The sequence below is a fragment of the Gobio gobio genome (genome assembly GCF_949357685.1).
Source record: "Gobio gobio genome assembly, chromosome: 25".
In the NCBI taxonomy this organism is placed as follows: domain Eukaryota; kingdom Metazoa; phylum Chordata; class Actinopteri; order Cypriniformes; family Gobionidae; genus Gobio; species Gobio gobio.
In genome coordinates this window covers 32,762,228-32,783,487 of record NC_137121.1, presented here as the reverse complement: position 1 = coordinate 32,783,487, position 21,260 = coordinate 32,762,228, and the positions used below count along the sequence as shown (strand labels likewise).

Below are 21,260 nucleotides of genomic sequence, written 5' to 3'. Positions count from 1 at the left end.
TGTGTGTGTGTGTGTGTGTGTGTGTGTGTGTGTGTGTGTGTGTGTGTGTGTGTGATAGAAAGTTCGTTCCACTTTGTGTTTATGCTCTAGGACCAGACCTTGATTTAAATGTTGTAAGACTGTCTGAAAAAATAAAAGAGATAAACATCTGAATCCACTCATACAATTATCACTCTCATCTGAGACAACGTCCCACTGAGTGAATCAACTGAGAATGGCTTCATTAGCATGTATTTACCTTGTCCCAAACTTCCCCCAAACTCCTGATCCCCTCTCCTGAGACACTAAATCCAATAGATTTTGGGTATATTTCAATGTCAATTGACCTATCGGTAAGCCCCGCCCCTCAAACGCAGATGAGCCAATGGCAGTTGAGTATCAGTCGCGCTGGGACCGGAACTCGGACATCTTTGTTTCAGCACCATAGAGATACATTGGAAAATCCAAAGCTCTCATCAGTTTGATGGTGTTTATGCTTCAAAATTGGTAAAACGATGTGTCTGGGACACTGTAACACTGATTCCAGGTGTCCTGAGAGGATTTTCTGTTGGTCTTACTCTCATTAAGTTACAATTAAAGTTAGTGAGTCCCTGCTAACACACAAACCGAAATAACACTGTTCTCACGTCATGTAACAGTGTAGGTCAAAAACACAAACGAAGGTACCTCTCCATATTAAACTGGTTAAATGTAAATTAATGTTATTTTACTCTGCGGTACATGAACAGTGTTGATCCTGGATATCGTCATCTGCGATCGTGACGACCGCAACACGAAGCTTCTCCCGTTTGCATTGTGATCTGTTAATCCTAGCTTCCAAATTAATCTCCCACATTTATTTTAAAATATTTTATATATTTAAGTCCCATTTGAATGCTCCTCGATGAGAGTTGGTCCTTCTGTGTCACAGACTTTATTGTGATTTGTCGTCTAATTTGTTTTTGTATATTTTTGTATATTTCTGTGAATTTAAGGTCTACTACATTATCTGTGTTACTATAAGGAGGACTCCTATTTTGATGGGTATTAGTCTACGGAGCGATATGGATAGTGAAACGGGGAGCTATAGCAGTTTATCGGAGCTGTTTTCAGATACAAAGTTTATTAGCACCCCCGAAAAGGCATATGGTCTGTAACTGTAACCCCCCCCCCCCCCCCCCCCCCCTATTTAATATTCTCGGAAGAGGGGTTTATGTAAATATTGGGCCTGGTGATGTCAGCAAACCCTGGAGGAATGTGTGTAGTCGCCTACTGGCCGTTTGCTGTAGTTCTTAGAAACTGATTTCTTTAAAAGCAAATATCTCCCTTTGCTTTAATCTTTGAACGTTGTAACTTTGCAGATGTTGTTTATGCTCAAGCAGCAACATTACACGCTAGCTAAAGTTAGAATAGTGAAATCGTGGTTTACCACCCCTTTAATAGAGAAATTTATCATGGGATATACAGCTCATGAAGTCTATCAAAATATATGACATATATCAAAAACTCATGTAAATATGTTTTACTCAAGTGTAGATTATATAAAAAGTGACATGAAAGGTTTTATGTGGTTTTATGCTGATCGTTTTGCCTGTTTAAAGGTTCAAATGTATACAGTCAGTAAAGTTGAACCATTTTAACATTTCAGTTTTTCTACAATAATTTGTCGGGGTCTCCATTGTTTGTTTTCTAAATTCCCATTACTAAGAAGGTAAAAAATAATAATCAATAAAAACACTTAAAATAAACATGTACCAACACACAGGCATAAACAGAAGATGAAATAGATGTGCCTCTCTAATATTAGTAAAATTATTAAATAAGATTGTGAAATGGCCTCTTGTCTCTTTGTTTACTCTGGTGAGTTTGTAGTAAAGCACTTTTCACTATAAACCACTGTAAATGATATGATCTTTGTGAAATACATTTTATGAAATTAGTTTTAATATGAATAAAGTCAGGGTTGAGATTTTATCACATGTGCTCTAGTTTGGGGGGAGGGGTGTGTGCCATGTGACGCGGTGGTGGTTTCTGTCAGGTCCTGTAAGCAAATATAAACTGCTTCTTTGTAGCGCTTATTCCCCACTCGTTATAATACGAACAACTCTAACCATGTCTGGAAGAGGCAAAGGCGGTAAAGGGCTCGGTAAAGGAGGCGCTAAGCGTCACCGTAAAGTTTTGCGCGATAACATCCAGGGAATCACCAAACCCGCCATCCGTCGTCTGGCTCGCCGCGGCGGTGTCAAGCGCATCTCCGGTCTGATCTACGAGGAGACCCGCGGAGTGTTGAAGGTGTTCCTGGAGAACGTGATCCGCGATGCCGTGACCTACACCGAGCACGCCAAGAGAAAGACCGTCACCGCCATGGATGTTGTGTACGCGCTGAAGCGACAGGGACGCACCCTGTACGGCTTCGGAGGATAAACGCCTGAAATCAAGAGGAACCACAAACCCAACGGCTCTTTTAAGAGCCACACACTCCCTCACATGAAGAGTCAATGCTCATATATTATTTGCTTTTCAATAAACGATACAGTCATGAATAAAAACAGAGAAATTGTAATTCTGCAAAGAAAACATTGGCATCTCTCACACTTACATAAAGAGTCATAAATGCCGATAATACAATATATTTTATATAAACAATACTGTTATGAATAACAAATGTCAAAGTTCTGCAACATATTGGCGTTTCATGGCCATTTAAGGTTCTACGGTGTTTTAATGCTGTATAATTGCATTGAAATCAGCTTTTGGCTGATAATCAAATTTGAGTTCTAATGTGTATTACAGAGAAGAAAACTGGGCGAAATTAAAGGTCAGTGGTAAAGGGGCTTTTGTGTAGGAGGGAATTTCTGGTACAAAATCTATTTTTAAAGGGATCTTATTACTTTATTCTAAAATTGAGTTTTCAGATTACACTATCTTGCAGAATATTAGTCTTTTCAAACTTTTATTAAAGCAAAAAAGCGGGAAATGAACAAAGGAAACGAGATCGTGTGGGGTTGTCCTTCAAACATAAAGCGGTAGGCGGAGCTATCATTTGCCTGCCCGTGATTGGCCCTCGTTCCTCTCATGAATGGTCCAATGAAATATGAGTTTATGGGCTCGGGCTATGAAAACAGCCAATCAGAAGAATCTCGTATCTCTTAGTAAATTAGCATATGTCGGTGAATAAAAGCCTCTGTATCGCTCCTGAGCGCACATTGATTCTTCATCATCATGCCTGAACCAGCGAAGTCCGCACCCAAGAAGGGCTCCAAGAAGGCCGTCACGAAGACCGCCGGTAAGGGAGGAAAGAAGCGCAGAAAGTCCAGGAAGGAGAGCTACGCCATCTATGTGTACAAAGTGCTGAAGCAGGTTCATCCTGACACCGGCATCTCCTCCAAGGCGATGGGCATCATGAACTCTTTCGTCAACGACATCTTCGAGCGCATCGGCGGTGAGGCGTCTCGTCTGGCGCACTACAACAAGCGCTCCACCATCACCTCTAGAGAGATCCAGACCGCCGTGCGTCTGCTGCTGCCCGGAGAGCTGGCCAAACACGCCGTGTCCGAGGGCACAAAGGCCGTCACCAAATACACCAGCTCAAAGTGAGCTGACCTCTGACCTTACCCACCCCAAAGGCTCTTTTAAGAGCCACCCATCTTCTCGTTTGAAGAGCTTATAATATTTGTGAGTTGAATTAATAGTTGTTCCACTTATGGTCTGTTTTTGGAAAATTCTTTTGAGAACAAAAACAAGTTCTATAGTAAATCACTTGACATAAACAGGGTTCCTACGGGGTTTGGAAAAGAATGGAATTTGATTTGAGTAATTTCCAGGTCTGGAAAAGTATGGAAAAAATAAAGTATGGAAAAATATTTGTTTCCAGACTATTGTGCCTATTTCATTTTCTAAATATAAAATTAAGAATTTCTAAATGTATATAATAAATATTTTTTTCAATGAATGAAAAACTTGTAGCCTAGCTATGGCAGTAAAGGTCAGACCTGTGTGTTCCTTCCTTTCCACAGTTCAACAGTGGTTAACACAGCACTTTGTAGTTTGAGAAACCAAGTTGGGTTTGAGGATAAAACAGAGTCGTTGGTGGAGTTCTTAAAGAAATGGTACACCCAAAATGGAAATTTGTCATTTATTCACCCCCATGTCTTTCAAAACCATAAGACTTTATTATATTAACATTTTAAAAATTTTAAATCTGAGAGATTTCAGTTCCTTTATTAAAGGACTTGTTCACCCCAAAATGAAATTGTCCTAATCATTTACTCACCTCAATGCCATCCAAGATATACATGACTTACTTTCTTCAGTGAAAGATAAATTAAGTTTTTGAGCAACCAACTGAGTTGGTTGCCATTTTGGATGGCATTGGGGTGAGTAAATGATTAGGACATTTTCATTTTGAGGTGAACTAATCCTTTAAAAATCTTCATGTGTCCAAGATTTCCAAGATTAACAAAAGTCTTATTAGTTTAGAATGACATGAGGGTAAGTAAATTATGATAGAAATTAAATTTTTGGGTAAATTAATAACCCTTTAAAAAAAGTGTGACTGATTTAGCATTTTGATTGTTAAGGTCAAAAAAGGCAATATTTTAATATAGGATTTCTAAATATTAGATAGTCGAGTCCTGCCTCATGGACTTTTCCCAATCCCGCCCCCCTCTCTCTCCCACCTTACTTCCTGTCTAGCTACTTTCCTATCCTAATCAAAGGCAAAAACGCCAATACTAAATCTTTAGAATGTAACACTTGTTAGCAGTTGAATTTGAAAACATATTATCAGAACAAGTTAAATATGGTCGGAAAAATCTGTAGGAAGTCTGGAAATTCGAGTCTGGAAAAGTATGGAATTTTGAAATGAAAATTGTGTAGGAACCCTGTATAAAGTACTTAAAATATTGAATATAATGTAATATAAAATTTTGGCATTTTAGTATTAGAAGTAATTGAATGAGGTGAATCTGGAGCAGGACAATAGAAACGGCTTACATTTTCTCATCCAATTTCTGTGACGGTGAAACATCTAAACGATTATGCTTATGCCAAATTGTTATACATTCTACAAAACCTTACGTATATATATATATATATATATATATATATATATATATATATATATATATATTTATCCATATCACAGTATATCAAATTAACCCAAAACAACTATAAGTATATGCAGTTTTATTTGTACAGATGTTTAGTTCATTCACATAAAGTGATCCTAATTATTTGTTGACAAAGTAAAAACACTGCTCATTTTTCTTTTTTTTTGTTAAACTTATGTTACTGCATCTAGTTCTATACATTAGGCTTCAGTGTTTGGGTAATTTGCATTAACAAGACTAAATTAAAAATGTTAGCTCCTCAAAAAAAAAAAAAAGTCACTCCAACCAGCCAAACAATTTTGTTAACCCTCAAACTGTTAGTTTATGAATAAAATAACACTATCATTGGTCAATCAGTTTCTTAGTTTTGGTAACACATTCTCACACCCAACTCGTCACATATTGAGGCTTGGTCAGGACCCTTCAGTGTCACTTTTTTTAACGCTCAGCTGCTCCATTGATTTCAGTGAGAAACCTCTGGCATCATAAACAGATGCTTTGGGCATCAGGAATGTTATCGTCATGATGAAATTATATATTGGGTTATAATCAGCTTTGATTGTAAAATGTCATTGGCTCTCGTGTGTCTCGTGACCGAATGCTCTGCAACTCCAGTGTCCTTCAGACTTTAGTGCCAGGGTCATTTCTGGGATTTGGTGTCTTTTGATCGTGATCTTTCGGTCTTAAAATGTCGAACAATATAAATGTTACACATCTTAGTCGTACATAACACTGTTTGAATTGTAAGCATGTTCAAGTTTATTTGAAAAAAAAAAAAAAATAATAATAATTTGAGACATTTTACAGCATTTTGAACTGCCATAAATCAGCATTTCTCTTCTGTCCCCAGGCCTGCGTATCACAATTTCACCATAAATACATCAATTACTATGAGTTATTTTGTTTTTCATTTTTGTACAGTGTTGGGTATCAGTAAAGACTCTATAATGTATATATACTTTTCAATTATTAAGCAATCATAATCATGGTTTTTATTTGTCACCTTGTTATTTTTGACACTTTCCCTTTAAATGAAAGTTGGAGAAATTAAAGGAGTAGTTCACAGATTAAGTTTATCCCATGATTTACTCCCCCTCAAGCCATCCTAAGTGTAAATGACTTTCTTCTTTCTGATGAACATATAACTTTCTGATGAGTTATATTAATACATATCCTGATGCTTCCAAGCTTTATAATGGCAGTGACGGCTCCATTGAGTTTGAAGCTAAAAAAAAGCACATCCATCCATAATCAGTAATCCACACAGCTCTTAATAAAGGCCTTCTGAAGCAAATCGATGGCTTTTCATTAGAAAAATATCCATATTTAAAGCTTTATAAAGTAAAAAAAATCTAGTGTAATGCCTCTCGCAGTTCAAAACGCTTACGCTAGACGTTCTAGGGATCAAGCACCAGTCACGCTCTTTTCAAACCCAATGGACACTGTCACTGCCATTATAAAGCTTTGAAGAGCCAGACCATTTTTAATATAACTATTAATATAGCATTGATTGTGTTCATCAGAAAGTCATATACACACCTAGGATGGCTTGAAGGTGAGTAAATCATGGGATCATTTTAATTTTAAAGTGAATGACTCCTTTAAATGACATCATGTCATAAAGCTGGCATCTCTTCTTTACCAATTTTATCTTTCAAATTTGATTTGGTCAACCTAAGTACATCCACCTTGTTAAGGGAAAATTTTAAAAAGTAGGACAATCTTAATTGCAAAATTACAGACCATTAAAGACCATGCAATTCTTTATAAGATAAACCTTCTATGTTAGCTTGTTTTTGCCCATCTAAAGTCAGTTCAAACTAAAGTTAGAAAGTAACTGGTTGTATGTGAGCGATAGGAAATCATCCAGCCATTATTTACACTTGTCCACCCTGATATTATTTGGTCTGCTCTGTTCTCACTTTGTCCACCCTGTTTTACAATAATTTCATAAAATCAGTGAAATAACAATGAAAATAAAGAAATAAAGAAAAAACATGATTGTTTATTGCTCTTTTCATATGTTCTTTAAAGTCTGTATTTGGCCTCTAAGGAGTGACTGAGGGTCAGTAACAGTGCTTACTCATTCAGCCCGGCTTTCACAGATCAAATATGGAGATTTGTCTTGCATTTATATTATTCTTCAATATTAACACTAGAGAATAAAGACGAATATTGTCTGTACCTCTTACTGAGAGAAAGAACATGTTATCAGGATGTTTTGGGAAAGTTTCTGATCAGAGCTGGAGCTCGACCAACTCCAACCTTGAAGTATCTGTGGGCCTGGTGGATCCGTGTGTGTGTGTGTGTGTGTGTTAGTCTGTCTTTTACAGATCAATATTGGTGTATAGCTGGTATTCTTCTTGAGACCTGCTGACACCTATTCACGACATGGAAGGTCACAACGGGCCTAATTCTGGGGTTCCAGCGACAACAGTGTGATCGATGCTTTCTGCCTATCAGTCGATGTGTGGAAATGTACTATGACTAGCTTTTTCAGAACCGTTCAACCTGCAGTAATGACCTAGCAAGACCTTGAAAAGAGTATAATTGTGTTGAGAAATTGAAAGTATGCAGAGAGAGTGCGGCCTACGAAATCACTGTGAGACCTGAAGCTGCTTCTGCTAATGAAACGGCAAACTTTTCTTCAGTAGAAAAAAAATCAATTAACCACACTCCTGATCTTAGTACATGAGTTGTCTAAGATAATATACACAATGCCCATGAAGTATTTGAAACGGTTGATTTTTTTCTCCCTAACAGATCTTCAATTTATTATTTTTTTTTTTTTTTGAAAAAATGGTTACATCAGCCAATCATACAAAATGTATTTTAGAAACTGAATTTCACTTTCTTCTACATTTTATGACGGCCAAAAGGCACCACCAGGAATGACCCACCAATCCCAGTTTAACGCACCGGTGTAATTCTGAACACCTTCATTCTCTTGATCTGGTGAGTTTGTTCAGGGTTAGAGCTGAACTAGTATATATTCTGACCAAAACCACAACATCTGTGCAAATATATCAAACATATTGAGTGAATAATATGACTATTTTATCAATTAGATAGTGGTTAAATCAAAATATAACATTTATATTTATACATTTAGCACAAAAATGTATTGAAAAAGACTTACAATGGAGGAATATAGGAGGCAATGAAGTGAGATATTCTAGCAATAAAAAGGTTTCAAACATTGTCCAGAAAAGTATAAGCTAGAACAAGATGGGACATAAGAAATAGTGAGAAAGGATTGTTATTTAAGTCACTTGCTATGCCTTTTACTGTAAATGAACAACTCATTCAGATGAGCTCTAACACAATCCTCATTCACATGCCCAAAACTGAGAAGATGAGGAGAAACACATGTGATGATTTAGTTAAAACATTAACACTTGAGTGATCATGTGTATTTATTATTATGATTATTGTTATTTATGAGGACAGATCATCTGCTGGCCAGACATGAGAGTCACAGAGAGACTCGGATCCTCCGGATGATGTTCGTGTGCTTGAAGCTGCCCCAAACAGCAGCTGTAAGAAAGCTTCCTTACGCCCTCACTGATGCTGATTTCATTAAAGTCTCTTTCAGACTGTTTGCTGAACACACAGAGGACGCGTTTGGGCTTTTAGCAACTTTTACACTTAAACTATCCATCAAATTCACACGCGGCTTTCCCCCGTGGCTGATGCTCGCCTTGGGTTTGATCTGATGGAGGCAAAATAAACAAATCCTCTTCGCGTGTTTTAGTCTTTAATGAAAGCTCAGAACCTCTGCTTGGTGTTCACTTTGTTTTGACTGTGACAAACTATTTTACCGCTTCAGTTTTGCCCCAAATGTGAGAGAAGAAAACACACGCTTGAGGAGCTCGTGGACGCGCGCAGACACCGAGCGGGCAGGTTGAGTCTATAAGGTTCTCATGTGTTATTGAAGAGCGCAGTGCCGCGCGAGCGCCAGTCATTGCTGAAACCAGACAGCGTTTGAAATACTTTAGATCCGATCAGAGAGAGATGGCAGAAACCGCCCCAGCCCCGGCTGCTGCCGCCCCGGCCAAAGCGCCCAAGAAGAAGTCCGCTGTGAAAGCCAAGAAAGCAGGTCCAGGCGTCGGTGAGCTCATCGTCAAGGCTGTGTCCGCATCGAAGGAGAGGAGCGGCGTGTCCCTCGCCGCCCTGAAGAAAGCTCTCGCCGCCAGCGGCTACGACGTGGAGAAGAACAACTCTCGCGTCAAGATCGCCATCAAGAGCCTGGTGACTAAAGGCACCCTGGTGCAGGTCAAAGGGACCGGCGCCTCGGGCTCATTCAAGCTCAACAAGCAGCAAGCCGAGACCAAGAAGAAGCCCGCGGCCAAGAAATCGGCTCCTAAAGCGAAGAAGCCCGCGGCCAAGAAACCCGCCGCCACCAAGAAGCCCAAGAGCGCAGCGGCAAAGAAGCCCAAAGCCGCCGCCAAGAAATCGCCCAAGAAGGCCAAGAAACCCGCCGCCTCAGCCGCTAAGAAGGCGACGAAGAGCCCCAAGAAGGGAAAGAAGCCAGCAGCCGCTAAGAAAGCAGCCAAGAGCCCCAAGAAAGCCAAGGCGGTTAAACCCAAGACGGCAAAGCCTAAAGCCGCCAAGCCTAAAAAGGCAGCTCCCAAAAAGAAGTAAGTCTTATTACAGACAGATAAAATTTATTCCTCAACGGCTCTTTTAAGAGCCAACCACTAATTCTGAGAAAGAGCAAAACTCCTGGATTTTACTGATTTGATCATTTGAAAAGAAACAGCCAAGATGTGACTTGTGGCCACTTGTACTCATGCAATCTAAACTAACAATATATCAAAATGAGTGACCAGATAAAGTAAGTTTTGAATCACTAAACCATTTTATTCTTACAAAACATCAGTACAGACAGAATATATTCACTCTGCTGGAGGATTGTGACTCAAACCCACACACAATAAAGGCAGTGATAAAACTACAGTATCAGAAGATCAATGTGCCAGAATATACAGTGTGTGAAAGGTGTAGCACTTTTGGTAGAAACAGCGATTAATATCCATATGTTAAAGTGTGCGTGTCAAAGCCCAGTAACACATCGAGAGTGAAGTAAATTATTTGAAAATCTAATTTGAAACACATATTAAATGCACACAGAAAACCACATAGTTAAATGGATTTTAAGGGATATGAATCCCTTACCATCTGTAATGCACTATACAATATAACATTTCTATCAAATATTTCAGTAGTTTCATCTATTTGTTTTTTTATTCGTCAAATTCTTGTGCAAAATTTTCCCGCTAGAAAATGGGGTTGGGCTTTGGAGGGAAGTTCAGTGATTGGTTGAAATCTCTTCAGACTCTAAACCAATGAGCGACTGCCACTCTCGTATAAACACAGTGTGTGGAGACACAGACATTCATTATTTTAGTTTCGACTGAAAGTTTTAGCCAGAGATATAAATAATGAGTGGCAGAGGTAAAACCGGCGGCAAAGCCCGAGCAAAGGCTAAGACTCGCTCCTCCAGGGCTGGACTGCAGTTCCCCGTCGGCCGTGTTCACAGGCTTCTCCGCAAAGGCAACTACGCTCAGCGCGTCGGTGCCGGTGCTCCTGTTTATCTGGCGGCTGTGCTCGAGTATCTTACCGCTGAGATCCTGGAGTTGGCTGGAAACGCTGCTCGGGACAACAAGAAGACCCGCATCATCCCCCGTCACCTACAGCTGGCGGTGCGCAACGACGAGGAGCTGAACAAACTTATGGGCCGAGTGACCATCGCTCAGGGCGGCGTGCTGCCCAACATCCAGGCGGTGCTGCTGCCCAAGAAGACGGAGAAGCCCGCCAAGTCCAAATAAACTGATTACCGACTATTTTGTCAACCCAAAGGCTCTTTTAAGAGCCACCCACTTTATCTGATAAAGAGCACTTCCTTTATTACTTAAACTCTATAGAGTCATTTGGTTGAGGGTGGAAATGACCTATCAAAACAGTCAACTGTATAATTTTTTGTAAAATACAGTAGTAAGAGTCACACATGGTGTGCATGTTTGTACAGCCACGTGATGATCCGCTATATTTGTTTGCCACCCGCTATTGCCCAATATTAAAATAAGTTATGTCTATTAAGATCTGATAATGTACCTTATCTGAAATAAAAATCAATATGCATAGCCTCGCGGTAACAAATTGATAAATATTATTCTGGGTGTTTTGCCGTTTAATAGCGGCTGCTCTACAGAAAAACTGTTATACGCCCCGTGTGGCAACCCTAGTGTGTCTTTTCTGGCTGCGGTGCTTTTATATATAGACTGTGATTGTGTTCTAATCCAAGATCTGCACAACCACTGGGAATTGAGGCCAGTATTTCAGAACAAATAAATACAACAATGTGAGTATAAAGATCCGGGAGGTGTAATTTACTCTTTGTTTGATGTAGTCAACAGAAGCAGCTCGAGCGGGAAACCCTCCGCGTGTTTGAAAAGAGGAGACGCGCAGTCATTGGCGTAGACGTCACACACTAGCCAATCACAAGCCTCTGCTCCCTCGCGTCACTGTGAGCTCGTGGTGTTCGAATGCTATAAAACCAGGCGTGTAACAAAGAGCCGCATGTCCAGCGTCACAGGACAGAGAGAAGTAACTGCAGCAATGGCAAGAACCAAGCAGACCGCTCGTAAATCCACCGGTGGTAAAGCCCCGAGGAAGCAGCTCGCTACTAAAGCCGCCCGTAAGAGCGCTCCGGCCACCGGCGGCGTCAAGAAGCCTCATCGCTACAGGCCCGGGACCGTGGCTCTGCGAGAGATCCGCCGTTATCAGAAGTCCACCGAGCTGCTGATCCGCAAACTGCCCTTCCAGCGTCTGGTGAGAGAAATCGCTCAGGACTTCAAGACAGATCTGCGCTTCCAGAGCTCCGCGGTCATGGCCCTGCAGGAGGCCAGCGAGGCTTATTTGGTGGGTCTTTTTGAGGACACCAACCTGTGCGCCATCCACGCCAAGAGAGTCACCATCATGCCCAAAGACATCCAGCTGGCCCGCCGCATCCGCGGAGAGCGCGCCTAAACCCGCATCTGCATCAGCCGCTATAAACCCCAAAGGCTCTTTTAAGAGCCACCAAAACTGCACAGAATGAGAGTTTCCAGTTTAAACTGAATATGAGCATAGAGTTGCGTTACATTGACATCTGAGTCTACACTTTATTAATTATCATAAACCGTATTATCAAGTGTCCTTTTTTTATATGTATATCCAGTGTCCTAGATAATTTTACATTTTAATGAGTATTTTCATAGTAAGTTAGAGTATAAACACACTTTAACTGAACCCTATGGCAAGAGTTATTTTCTAATTCCTTGATCAGGGAAAAAAAATTGCTTTACTATGGGAATTAAAAGGGCTGGCCTTAAGTTGGCCAATGATGTGCTGTTTTTAAGTCACATGACATTTGAATGTCCCTCCAAAACTCTTTCACACAGAAGCTGAAGTGCTCCAGAAATTGCTCTAATAACCTAATTTCTAAACATCTCTTCTCAAAGGGGATTTATTGTTGCGTCTTTGGAAAGTCAATTATATATTTTTATTCACAAAAAAACTTTGTCCAACAGTTTTACTGTAAATTGAGTAAATATCAATGTGTCCACTAAATGTTTTTCCCCATTGGGATTGTTTATAGATAATAGCATCAATAATATGATCACAGTTATATATTTATTTGAGTAGTTTATTGTAGTATAGCTGTATTTATGCAGGGCTCGACATAAGCATACATTTTATGTTTAAATAACAAGACTGTCTTTTAATTAATACATTTACAGAAAGATCAATATGAGGAATGCAGAGTTCACTCATGGGATGAGAGTGAGGATGAGTTTGTCATTTGAGGTAAAATGATGGGGATCTACTTATTTTTGGTTTGCATGAGTTCAAAGTATATAAATCTATCAATTTCTAAACAAACATGCAAAATCATAATTTTATAGAAAAACTACTTTAACCATTTTCCATTGTGGGACAGCGTTGCTATAGCAACATTTTTTCTCAAGACTTTGTTTTGATTTTTATGATTGTAGCTTTTTCATGTAATAAAAACACATTTTATTCTGAATGCCAAAGCTTAGACTTTAATGCCGGAGAAAACAAAGCTGAGAACATCTCACAATTACACTCATAACTAATTTTTTTATAGTTTTTAACCTCTGACCTTTTATCCAGGAGTTTGCCACTTCTTTTCATCTTCAGTCTGTCTGAAAACACACAGCTGTCCAACTCTCTTTAATTCGCTCATCCACAGTTTTGATCAAATCTTCAGCTGCTCCCTAATAGTGCATGGGCTGTTCTGGAACTATTATGGGATGTTGAAGGCCAAAAAAGAGATGACTCTTATGGAGCAAGTTCAGCTAAAATGAGACATACAGTGTAGATCAGAGAGGCCTGAAATCATTCATACTCTATAAATATACCTGACATGTCACATAAAAATATACTGTTATATACAATTAATGCATTGAATAAACACATTTTCATTCAGTATCTCTATATATGATATAATTATCTTCGTCAAAATAATCTTATAAAACTTTTTTATATATATATATATATATATATATATATATTAAACAAAGGACAGGCCTCGTGAGATCAGGGTTAGGGTTAAATCACATTGTCTTGTGCTGAACTATGTCGAGGGGCGGGGCGAATGGGGTGGTTTCTGCCAGGTCCTGTAAGCAAATATAAACGGCCACCTTGTATCGTTCTTATTATACCTTTTGTCATTCGTTTGACTGGAGTACTCTGATTTAACCATGTCTGGAAGAGGCAAAGGCGGTAAAGGGCTCGGTAAAGGAGGCGCTAAGCGTCACCGTAAAGTTTTGCGCGATAACATCCAGGGAATCACCAAACCCGCCATCCGTCGTCTGGCTCGCCGCGGCGGTGTCAAGCGCATCTCCGGTCTGATCTACGAGGAGACCCGCGGAGTGTTGAAGGTGTTTCTGGAGAACGTGATCCGCGATGCCGTGACCTACACCGAGCACGCCAAGAGAAAGACCGTCACCGCCATGGATGTTGTGTACGCGCTGAAGCGACAGGGACGCACCCTGTACGGCTTCGGAGGATAAACGCCTGAAAACAAGATAAACCACAAACCCAACGGCTCTTTTAAGAGCCACACACTCCCTCACATAAAGAGTCATGTCACAGCAATGCTGGTTATACATTATATTTGTAATAAGCTGATGTGAATAATAAACAAAAGTATGTAAATTCAGAAAAGAAAACATTGGCTTTTCTTATTTCTACACACAATCTAAGTTTCTTATAAGATTTTTTTAAAATGCTGTGTTGCGTTAAAATCAGCTTTTGGCTGATATTCAAAACGAGTTGTAATGTTTCTTTCAGAGAATATAACTCTATTGCAATTTCAAGTGAATTACAGAATCGAACTAAAATGATGAAAAATAAAAGTGAAATGTTAGTGGTAAAGGGGCTTTTGTGTAGGAGGGAATTTCTGGTACAAAATGCTATTTTAAAAATGGATCTTAATTTTTTTATTCTAAAAATGAGTCTTCAGACTTAAATCAAATCAAAAAAAGAGCGGGACATGAACAAAGGAAACGAAAATGTGTGGGTCTCCAATCAAACATGAAGCGGTGGGCGGGGCTAATATTTACCCGCTGCTTTGAGTTGTCCAATGAAATACGAGTATGGAATCGGTCTATGAAAACAGCCAATCAGAATAATCCCGTATCTCTCAGTAAATTAGCATATGTCGGTGAATAAAACCCTCTGTATCGCTCCTGAGGACACATTGACTCTTCATCATCATGCCTGAACCAGCAAAGTCCGCGCCTAAAGGCCCATTTATACTTCTGCGTCGAGTGTACGCCGTAGTGTACGCCGTAGGCTACGCGCGTAGCCGACGCCGTCGTGAGCATTTATACTTCTGCGCTGTTGTCTGCGTCAATGTGCAATTCCACATGCAGACGCTAGGAGGCAGTGTCCTCGGGCATGTTGGTGTAATCAAGACAACAGCCGAAGAAGAAGCAGCTTGATGTGTAGAATCTGTACATTCATGTCGGAATATCAGCAGCAGTGAGAGAGCGGCTTTTCTTGCAGCTTGAGTTGTTGTATCTAATACAAATTTAGCATCTCTAGTTGATTAGTAAAGTTAAATAAGGCGATCTGGCGCTGGAATGCATTTGTGAAACTATGCGGAGCTCGTGGCCGCTGTTTTCAGCAGCGGTGGCTCAGCAAGCGATTGTTGTTGCGGAGACTTCATTCACGAAATATACCCTAATGTGTCCCTGTTCTTGATATACAATTACTGATTAACATCTTTGGTTTTAATGAGAAAATAAATAAACTATATTCAGTGGATCTATGTATTTATTTACTACCATAAAGAATCGCTGGACTGCAAAATAGTGTGTTATAGCAGACGTAAGGAACTATCATCCAATTTCTGGACACACACACACACACACACACACACACTCCTATCGCAGATTTTTTATTTATTTATTGACCTGAGGGAAGGGTTCTGGCAGACCAATCACAGCGCTTGCGGTCCGCGTAGAATTGACGCGTTGTTACATTTTTGGAGAGGTGCGCGTCAGGCTACGGCGTAGGGTACGGCGTATCCAACGCGTCTATGCGTAGGGTACGCCGTACCCTCTGCGTGCACTCGACGCAGAAGTATAAATTGGCCTTAAGAAGGGCTCCAAGAAGGCCGTCACGAAGACCGCCGGTAAGGGAGGAAAGAAGCGCAGAAAGTCCAGGAAGGAGAGCTACGCCATCTATGTGTACAAAGTCCTGAAGCAGGTTCATCCTGACACCGGCATCTCCTCCAAGGCGATGGGCATCATGAACTCTTTCGTCAACGACATCTTCGAGCGCATCGGCGGTGAGGCGTCTCGTCTGGCGCACTACAACAAGCGCTCCACCATCACCTCTAGAGAGATCCAGACCGCCGTGCGTCTGCTGCTGCCTGGAGAGCTGGCCAAACACGCCGTGTCCGAGGGCACAAAGGCCGTCACCAAATACACCAGCTCAAAGTGAGCTGACCTCTGACCTTACCCACCCCAAAGGCTCTTTTAAGAGCCACCCATCTTCTCGTTTAAAGAGCTTCTGATTGTGAGATCAATTAATAGTTCTTGTTCTATTAATTTTCAGTAAAGTACTTCTGGGAACACAATCAATTCTGTCGTGAATCACTTTTTAACATAACAAACTTATTATATTGAATATAAAAGTGCAGTTGTTGGCAGTTAAGTATTAGAAGCAACAGATTCATAATTCTCCATTTCACAGCATATTAAATGAACACAAGACTGCAACTATAAGATTATTCAGTTTTATTTGCACAGATGTTTGGTTCACTCGCATAAAGTGATATATGTGTAAATACTATAGCAATTTCTTGGTTGTTTATGTTGTCAAATGTGAACTGTACTGTCACAGCTCTAAACTGCTCAATGTAGATGAACATGATTGACAACAATTTATACAAACCTCTCATTTCCATATCAAACTCAATTTTCAACTCAAATTTTCTTTCTCAGTTTCAGAAAAACAGCCTAACAACAAATGTTGAGTTTAATGCTGATATTAACAATATTTAAGTGTATGAGACTAGCAAAACAGAGAAATCATAATTATTAGTTGACAAAGTCAAAATACTTACTGCTCTCTTTTTTTATTTTATTAAACATATCTTCTATTATGCGAATGTTGTTTCTTACAGAACTTTCTGCCTCTTGTTTGTCCTGGTTTTTAAACTCTTTCTGCTTTACATCTGTGGACCAGCGAGCTTATACTGTATGACCTGCAACACTTTTTATATACTATAACATACTGTAGGCCTATTTACTGCACCTTTTCACACAACGATCATGCAAAAATAATTCAATTTTTGTTTTTAATAATCTAGTAAGAAATCTGACAGTTATTTTTTAGACGGTTTCTAAAAAAAGTGCTTCTAGTTCAACATTAGGCTTCAGTATTTGGGTAATTTGCATTATCAAGACTAAATAAAAAATGTTGATCCTTAAAACCTTGTTGTCATCAAAATCTCATTCCAACCAGCCAAACAATTTTGGAAACCCATATACTGTTAGTTTATGAATACAATAACACTATCATTGGTCAATCAGTTTGTTTAATGTTATCGTCATGATGCAATTATATATTGGGATTTTATATTTGTGAGTCTCAATTTAATCAGCCAGCATCATTTTAATTACATTATTTTATTTTGTTATTTACGCTATTTAGACACATTTGAACGCGTAACCCAACCTCATCTAGGGTTGCCACCTTCAGTGTTGCAAAATAAGGGACACCCATTCACGACCCACACCAACCCCCCCCCCCCCCACACACACACATCAAGTATGTGAACTTGCAACAAAAAACATTTTATATTAATTTAAATTTGATTATTGTATTTATTTCTAAAGAACTCTTTAGTAGCCTATTTGGTGCACTTTAAAGGGATAGTTTACCCAAAAATGAAAGTCATTTAATCACCCTCGCGATGTCCAAACCTGTATGAGTTTCTTTGTTCTGCTGAACACAAAGAAGATATTTTGAAGAAAGTTTGTAACAGGCTGCTTTAGGGGCACCATTGACTTCCATAGTAATCTTCCTATGTGTTCAACATAACAAAGAAATGTATACATGTTTGGAACAACTTGAGGGTAAGTAAATGATGACAGAATTTTCGTTTAAGCAGTCATTCTGAACCAGTAATCACTTTTTTGAATTTCAAAAATGTTTATTTTTTTATTCATTTACTTAAATTATGACTATATTATCATGTAATTATTTGTCCCATTTTTATCTAAATATTTTTTTTAAATGTCATAAACTTTATATGACAGGAATATTTATTATTGTTGGGGTAACAGCTTAGGACCCAGGACCAGTAGTGAAAAATGAAGGTCAGGAGTCAGATTAATTAAAGAAAATTTACTGAAGAATAGTTTGCAGTTTCATCAGCTGAAGCCAGCTTCAAGAGGAGTTTGTAGGCCGCGCTCCCTCTAACAGTCTCCCCGCCTCCGTCTAACGTACATACAATTTTCTGAACAGTTATACTGTTTTCAAGGTCTAGACACGTCATTACTGCCATGTGGACTGATTCTGATTGGTTCTAACAACATGCAATGTAAGCAACTTTCCACACGTAGACAGATAGGAGCATATATCACTAAAAATGCGTAGACTTGATGTTGCCCAGGCCCAGATTAGTCCCTAGCGACCTCGGAGGTCATAGAAAAGACGCCTCCAAGTCTAGAATCGTCTGCCGAAAGGACCATCTCCAATACTGGATCTGCACAGAATCATGAGACGCACACACAAAGTTTCACAGAATAACAGTTTCCATCAAGGTCGGGAGCATCTTAACTAACTATCAACAAAGCACTTCTCCAAAACATGCTGATACTAACTCTAGTTCAGAAGTGAATTTATTCTATTTAGTAAGAAAGAAAAGTATATCAAAGTCTGGATTCAAAAGCACAGAGCAACTAAAACACTACAATATCCAAAATCACTCCTTGAATATAGAGAACTGATTTATCAAATGTAGGGAATGGTTATAACTTGATTATCATTCATTCTTATTTTAATATTGAACATAAAATCATTCTTGAAGGAGATGTGTCTGATGAAGAGACAAGTGATGTTTGGCTTGACCCTTGACCCTTCATTATGCATGATTAATATAGCCTAGATAAATTATAAATTATATTAATAATAACATTTATTAGGCTATAATCTATTAATTAACCTGTTTAAAAAAATAATAATTCTGTCTGCCAAGCTCTGATAATGTATGGAATATTATGTTATGTCTCATAAAGTGTGCAGTTGGCCTGAGGTTCATCATGAGTTACTGGGCAGACCCATTGATACCTTTTTGATATTCAGCTCTATATCTGGAGATCCTCTTGTGTTCAAACGGTGTGGTCCGTGTACGTTTTGATAGTTTTATTTCCTATTTGAAATGAAATAAGCAGAAACGAGAAAACGGCTCCTTTAATAGTTTTTTCGTTTAAAAAACCCCCGGAAAAACGAGATTTCGACTTGATTTTTCGTTTTTTGTTTCACGGATAACAAATAAATTACTTAAAAATTCGTTTTCCACATGTGGGCGGTCATGAGACGCCCCTTTCCGCTGATGTGTCAAGCAAATCTGAGCATGTGACGTCATCAGCCCTTCCCCAGTTCTGTGTAACAAAATAATAGTCTTCTTAAACTGTACAGGGCATGAGCTTTCTTCTGTGCAACTTAACGCGTTTCACAGAAAAAGTTATATCAGAAATTTTAAATATTAATCTGCACCCAGCCTGATTTATTGAGTAGGCTAAATATGTGTGGTGAAGCTGCGCAAGACAGCGAAGAGCGGGTGTGACCATGCAATGTTCAGACAAGTGTTATACGCAGCAGTCATAACTTTTCTTTACAATACGCTCGGTTATGGACAAGGGATGGTCATTGCAAATACTGTAGGCCTAATACATATCGGCAGAGGGTGGGTGGCGATGATGGTGATTTTAAATTTTACTGTAACTGTAATCATAGCCGCGAGCGAGAGAGAGCTAGACAGCGAGGAGATGATTGACAGGACGATAGCGGAGGCAAGCGCAAGATAACTTTTGTTAATAAAAAATATTGATTTGTTTAATTTAAGAGTTTGCCTTTGTTTTATTGTTGTTGTTTGCAATCAAATAATAGTGAACCAAAAACTGAGCATTCGTTTTAATGGGGAATTTCCAAAGATTTTTTATTTATTAATGTGAGTATTTTGTGTCATCCGTATTCGTTTTTTAAAATAAAAGTTTAATATACGTAGGGTTTTTTTTTATTGTAGGCCTACAATTTTTTTTTAGTTGAGTTTTCATTAAAAATGGTAATGCTTGAAATTCATGGTAGGCTATGTGTTATAACGGGGGTGTATCATGTAATTTGCTTATTCGTTATGTTAATAACGAATAATGTTAATAATGTTTGTTTTGTTCAAAGAGTGGAGGAAGCAGTGGCGGTTCTAGACCACGGTAACTGGGGGGTGTAGATCATTTACATCATGATATTAAACTGTCGTCTATATCATGATGTAAATGTGAGGGCATTTTCACACTGGCAGTTTAGTTCGAATAATTGGTAATGTGAAAGTTGTCATGCGGACCCGGGTGAGCAGAGCTCAGGGGAACTGAATTCGAGACCGCCTGAGGTGGTCTGAGTTCGATTGTGCTCAAGCTGTGCCACGATTCATGTGAATGTGAAAGCAACAAGGACTCGGGTGCGCAAGAAAAGTAATCTGCGCTTGCATTTTATCAGACGACGATGTATTTAGTTCAATAGAGGGATGATAGTGTTGGGATACGAGTGAGAGGGAGCCTGTGGTGTATTCGCGCTGTAGAACGCGCTCTGACGCGGATCACAACAAACGTGCCCAGTGTAAAAACGCTCTGAGACTAAAACTCAAACAGGGGCATTTTTGCCGCATATCTTTAATTTTATGGACATTCTAACTGAGAAGCACTGAAATGGTTTGGTTACCAAGAAGCACTGAAATGGTTTGGTTACCAAGAAGCACTGAAATGGTTTGGTTACCAAGAAGCACTGAAATGGTTTGGTTACCAAGAAGCACTGAAATGGTTTGGTTACTAAGAAGCACTGAAATGGTTTGGTTACTAAGAAGCACTGAAATGGTTTGGTTACTAAAGCCGCGTTTCCACCGCAGGAACTTTCCCCCGTAACTAGGAACTTTGGGGGGGAACTCGGTGTGTTTCGACCGCAGGAAGAAATGAAGTTCCGGGTAAATATTTCCCCCTCCAGTCTTTTGCGAGGTGGGTTCTGCGTTCAGTAAATATTTTCTTTGCAACAATGGAGTTCAACAAAAAATTAGACCGATGGACCGACGACGAGGTTCAGGCTTTATTGAGCATATATGCGGAGGAGGACATCCAGCGGGAACTGAAAATGGCGACCCGCAATGAAAAGGTATACCTGAAGATATCGACTCGGTTCCAGTCACACTGGAAAACAGTGCAGAGAGAAGTTAAAGAAATTAAGACAAGATTACAAAAAATTAAAGGATCATAACAACCGGAGTGGTTCCGACCGGCGTATCAACAAGTGGTATGACCGCCTGGACGCGTTGTTGGGACACAGACCGTCCTTTTCTGGTGCAGCGGTAACGAA

The 21,260-nt window shown here is 39.5% G+C and overlaps 7 protein-coding genes across 7 annotated transcripts; all 7 read left to right on the top strand.

The window, feature by feature from the left end:
- Nucleotides 1-2,091: 2,091 nt before the first annotated feature.
- On the top strand, nt 2,092-2,403 carry LOC307121970 (histone H4; the record flags this gene model as incomplete). The annotated part of the gene is made up of 1 exon (XM_079809761.1): nt 2,092-2,403. The coding sequence occupies one exon, from the start codon at nt 2,092-2,094 to the stop codon at nt 2,401-2,403; it is 312 nt and encodes a 103-aa protein (XP_079665887.1).
- Nucleotides 2,404-3,201: 798 nt separating this feature from the next.
- LOC307121959 (histone H2B-like) lies at nt 3,202-3,576 on the top strand (the record flags this gene model as incomplete). Its single annotated transcript, XM_079809747.1, has 1 exon — nt 3,202-3,576. The coding sequence occupies one exon, from the start codon at nt 3,202-3,204 to the stop codon at nt 3,574-3,576; it is 375 nt and encodes a 124-aa protein (XP_079665873.1).
- Nucleotides 3,577-9,104: 5,528 nt separating this feature from the next.
- Nucleotides 9,105-9,734, top strand: LOC307121917 (histone H1; the record flags this gene model as incomplete). The annotated part of the gene is made up of 1 exon (XM_079809706.1): nt 9,105-9,734. The coding sequence occupies one exon, from the start codon at nt 9,105-9,107 to the stop codon at nt 9,732-9,734; it is 630 nt and encodes a 209-aa protein (XP_079665832.1).
- Nucleotides 9,735-10,534: 800 nt separating this feature from the next.
- LOC307121454 (histone H2A) lies at nt 10,535-10,921 on the top strand (the record flags this gene model as incomplete). Its single annotated transcript, XM_079809048.1, has 1 exon — nt 10,535-10,921. The coding sequence occupies one exon, from the start codon at nt 10,535-10,537 to the stop codon at nt 10,919-10,921; it is 387 nt and encodes a 128-aa protein (XP_079665174.1).
- A 790-nt stretch (nt 10,922-11,711) lies between these two features.
- On the top strand, nt 11,712-12,122 carry LOC307121457 (histone H3.2; the record flags this gene model as incomplete). Its single annotated transcript, XM_079809052.1, has 1 exon — nt 11,712-12,122. The coding sequence occupies one exon, from the start codon at nt 11,712-11,714 to the stop codon at nt 12,120-12,122; it is 411 nt and encodes a 136-aa protein (XP_079665178.1).
- A 1,739-nt stretch (nt 12,123-13,861) lies between these two features.
- Nucleotides 13,862-14,173, top strand: LOC307121322 (histone H4; the record flags this gene model as incomplete). Its single annotated transcript, XM_079808841.1, has 1 exon — nt 13,862-14,173. One exon carries the CDS (start codon nt 13,862-13,864, stop codon nt 14,171-14,173), a length of 312 nt encoding a protein of 103 aa, XP_079664967.1.
- A 1,532-nt stretch (nt 14,174-15,705) lies between these two features.
- Nucleotides 15,706-16,112, top strand: LOC307121273 (histone H2B-like; the record flags this gene model as incomplete). The annotated part of the gene is made up of 2 exons (XM_079808805.1): nt 15,706-15,714; nt 15,768-16,112. 2 exons carry the CDS (start codon nt 15,706-15,708, stop codon nt 16,110-16,112), a joined length of 354 nt encoding a protein of 117 aa, XP_079664931.1.
- Nucleotides 16,113-21,260: the final 5,148 nt, after the last annotated feature.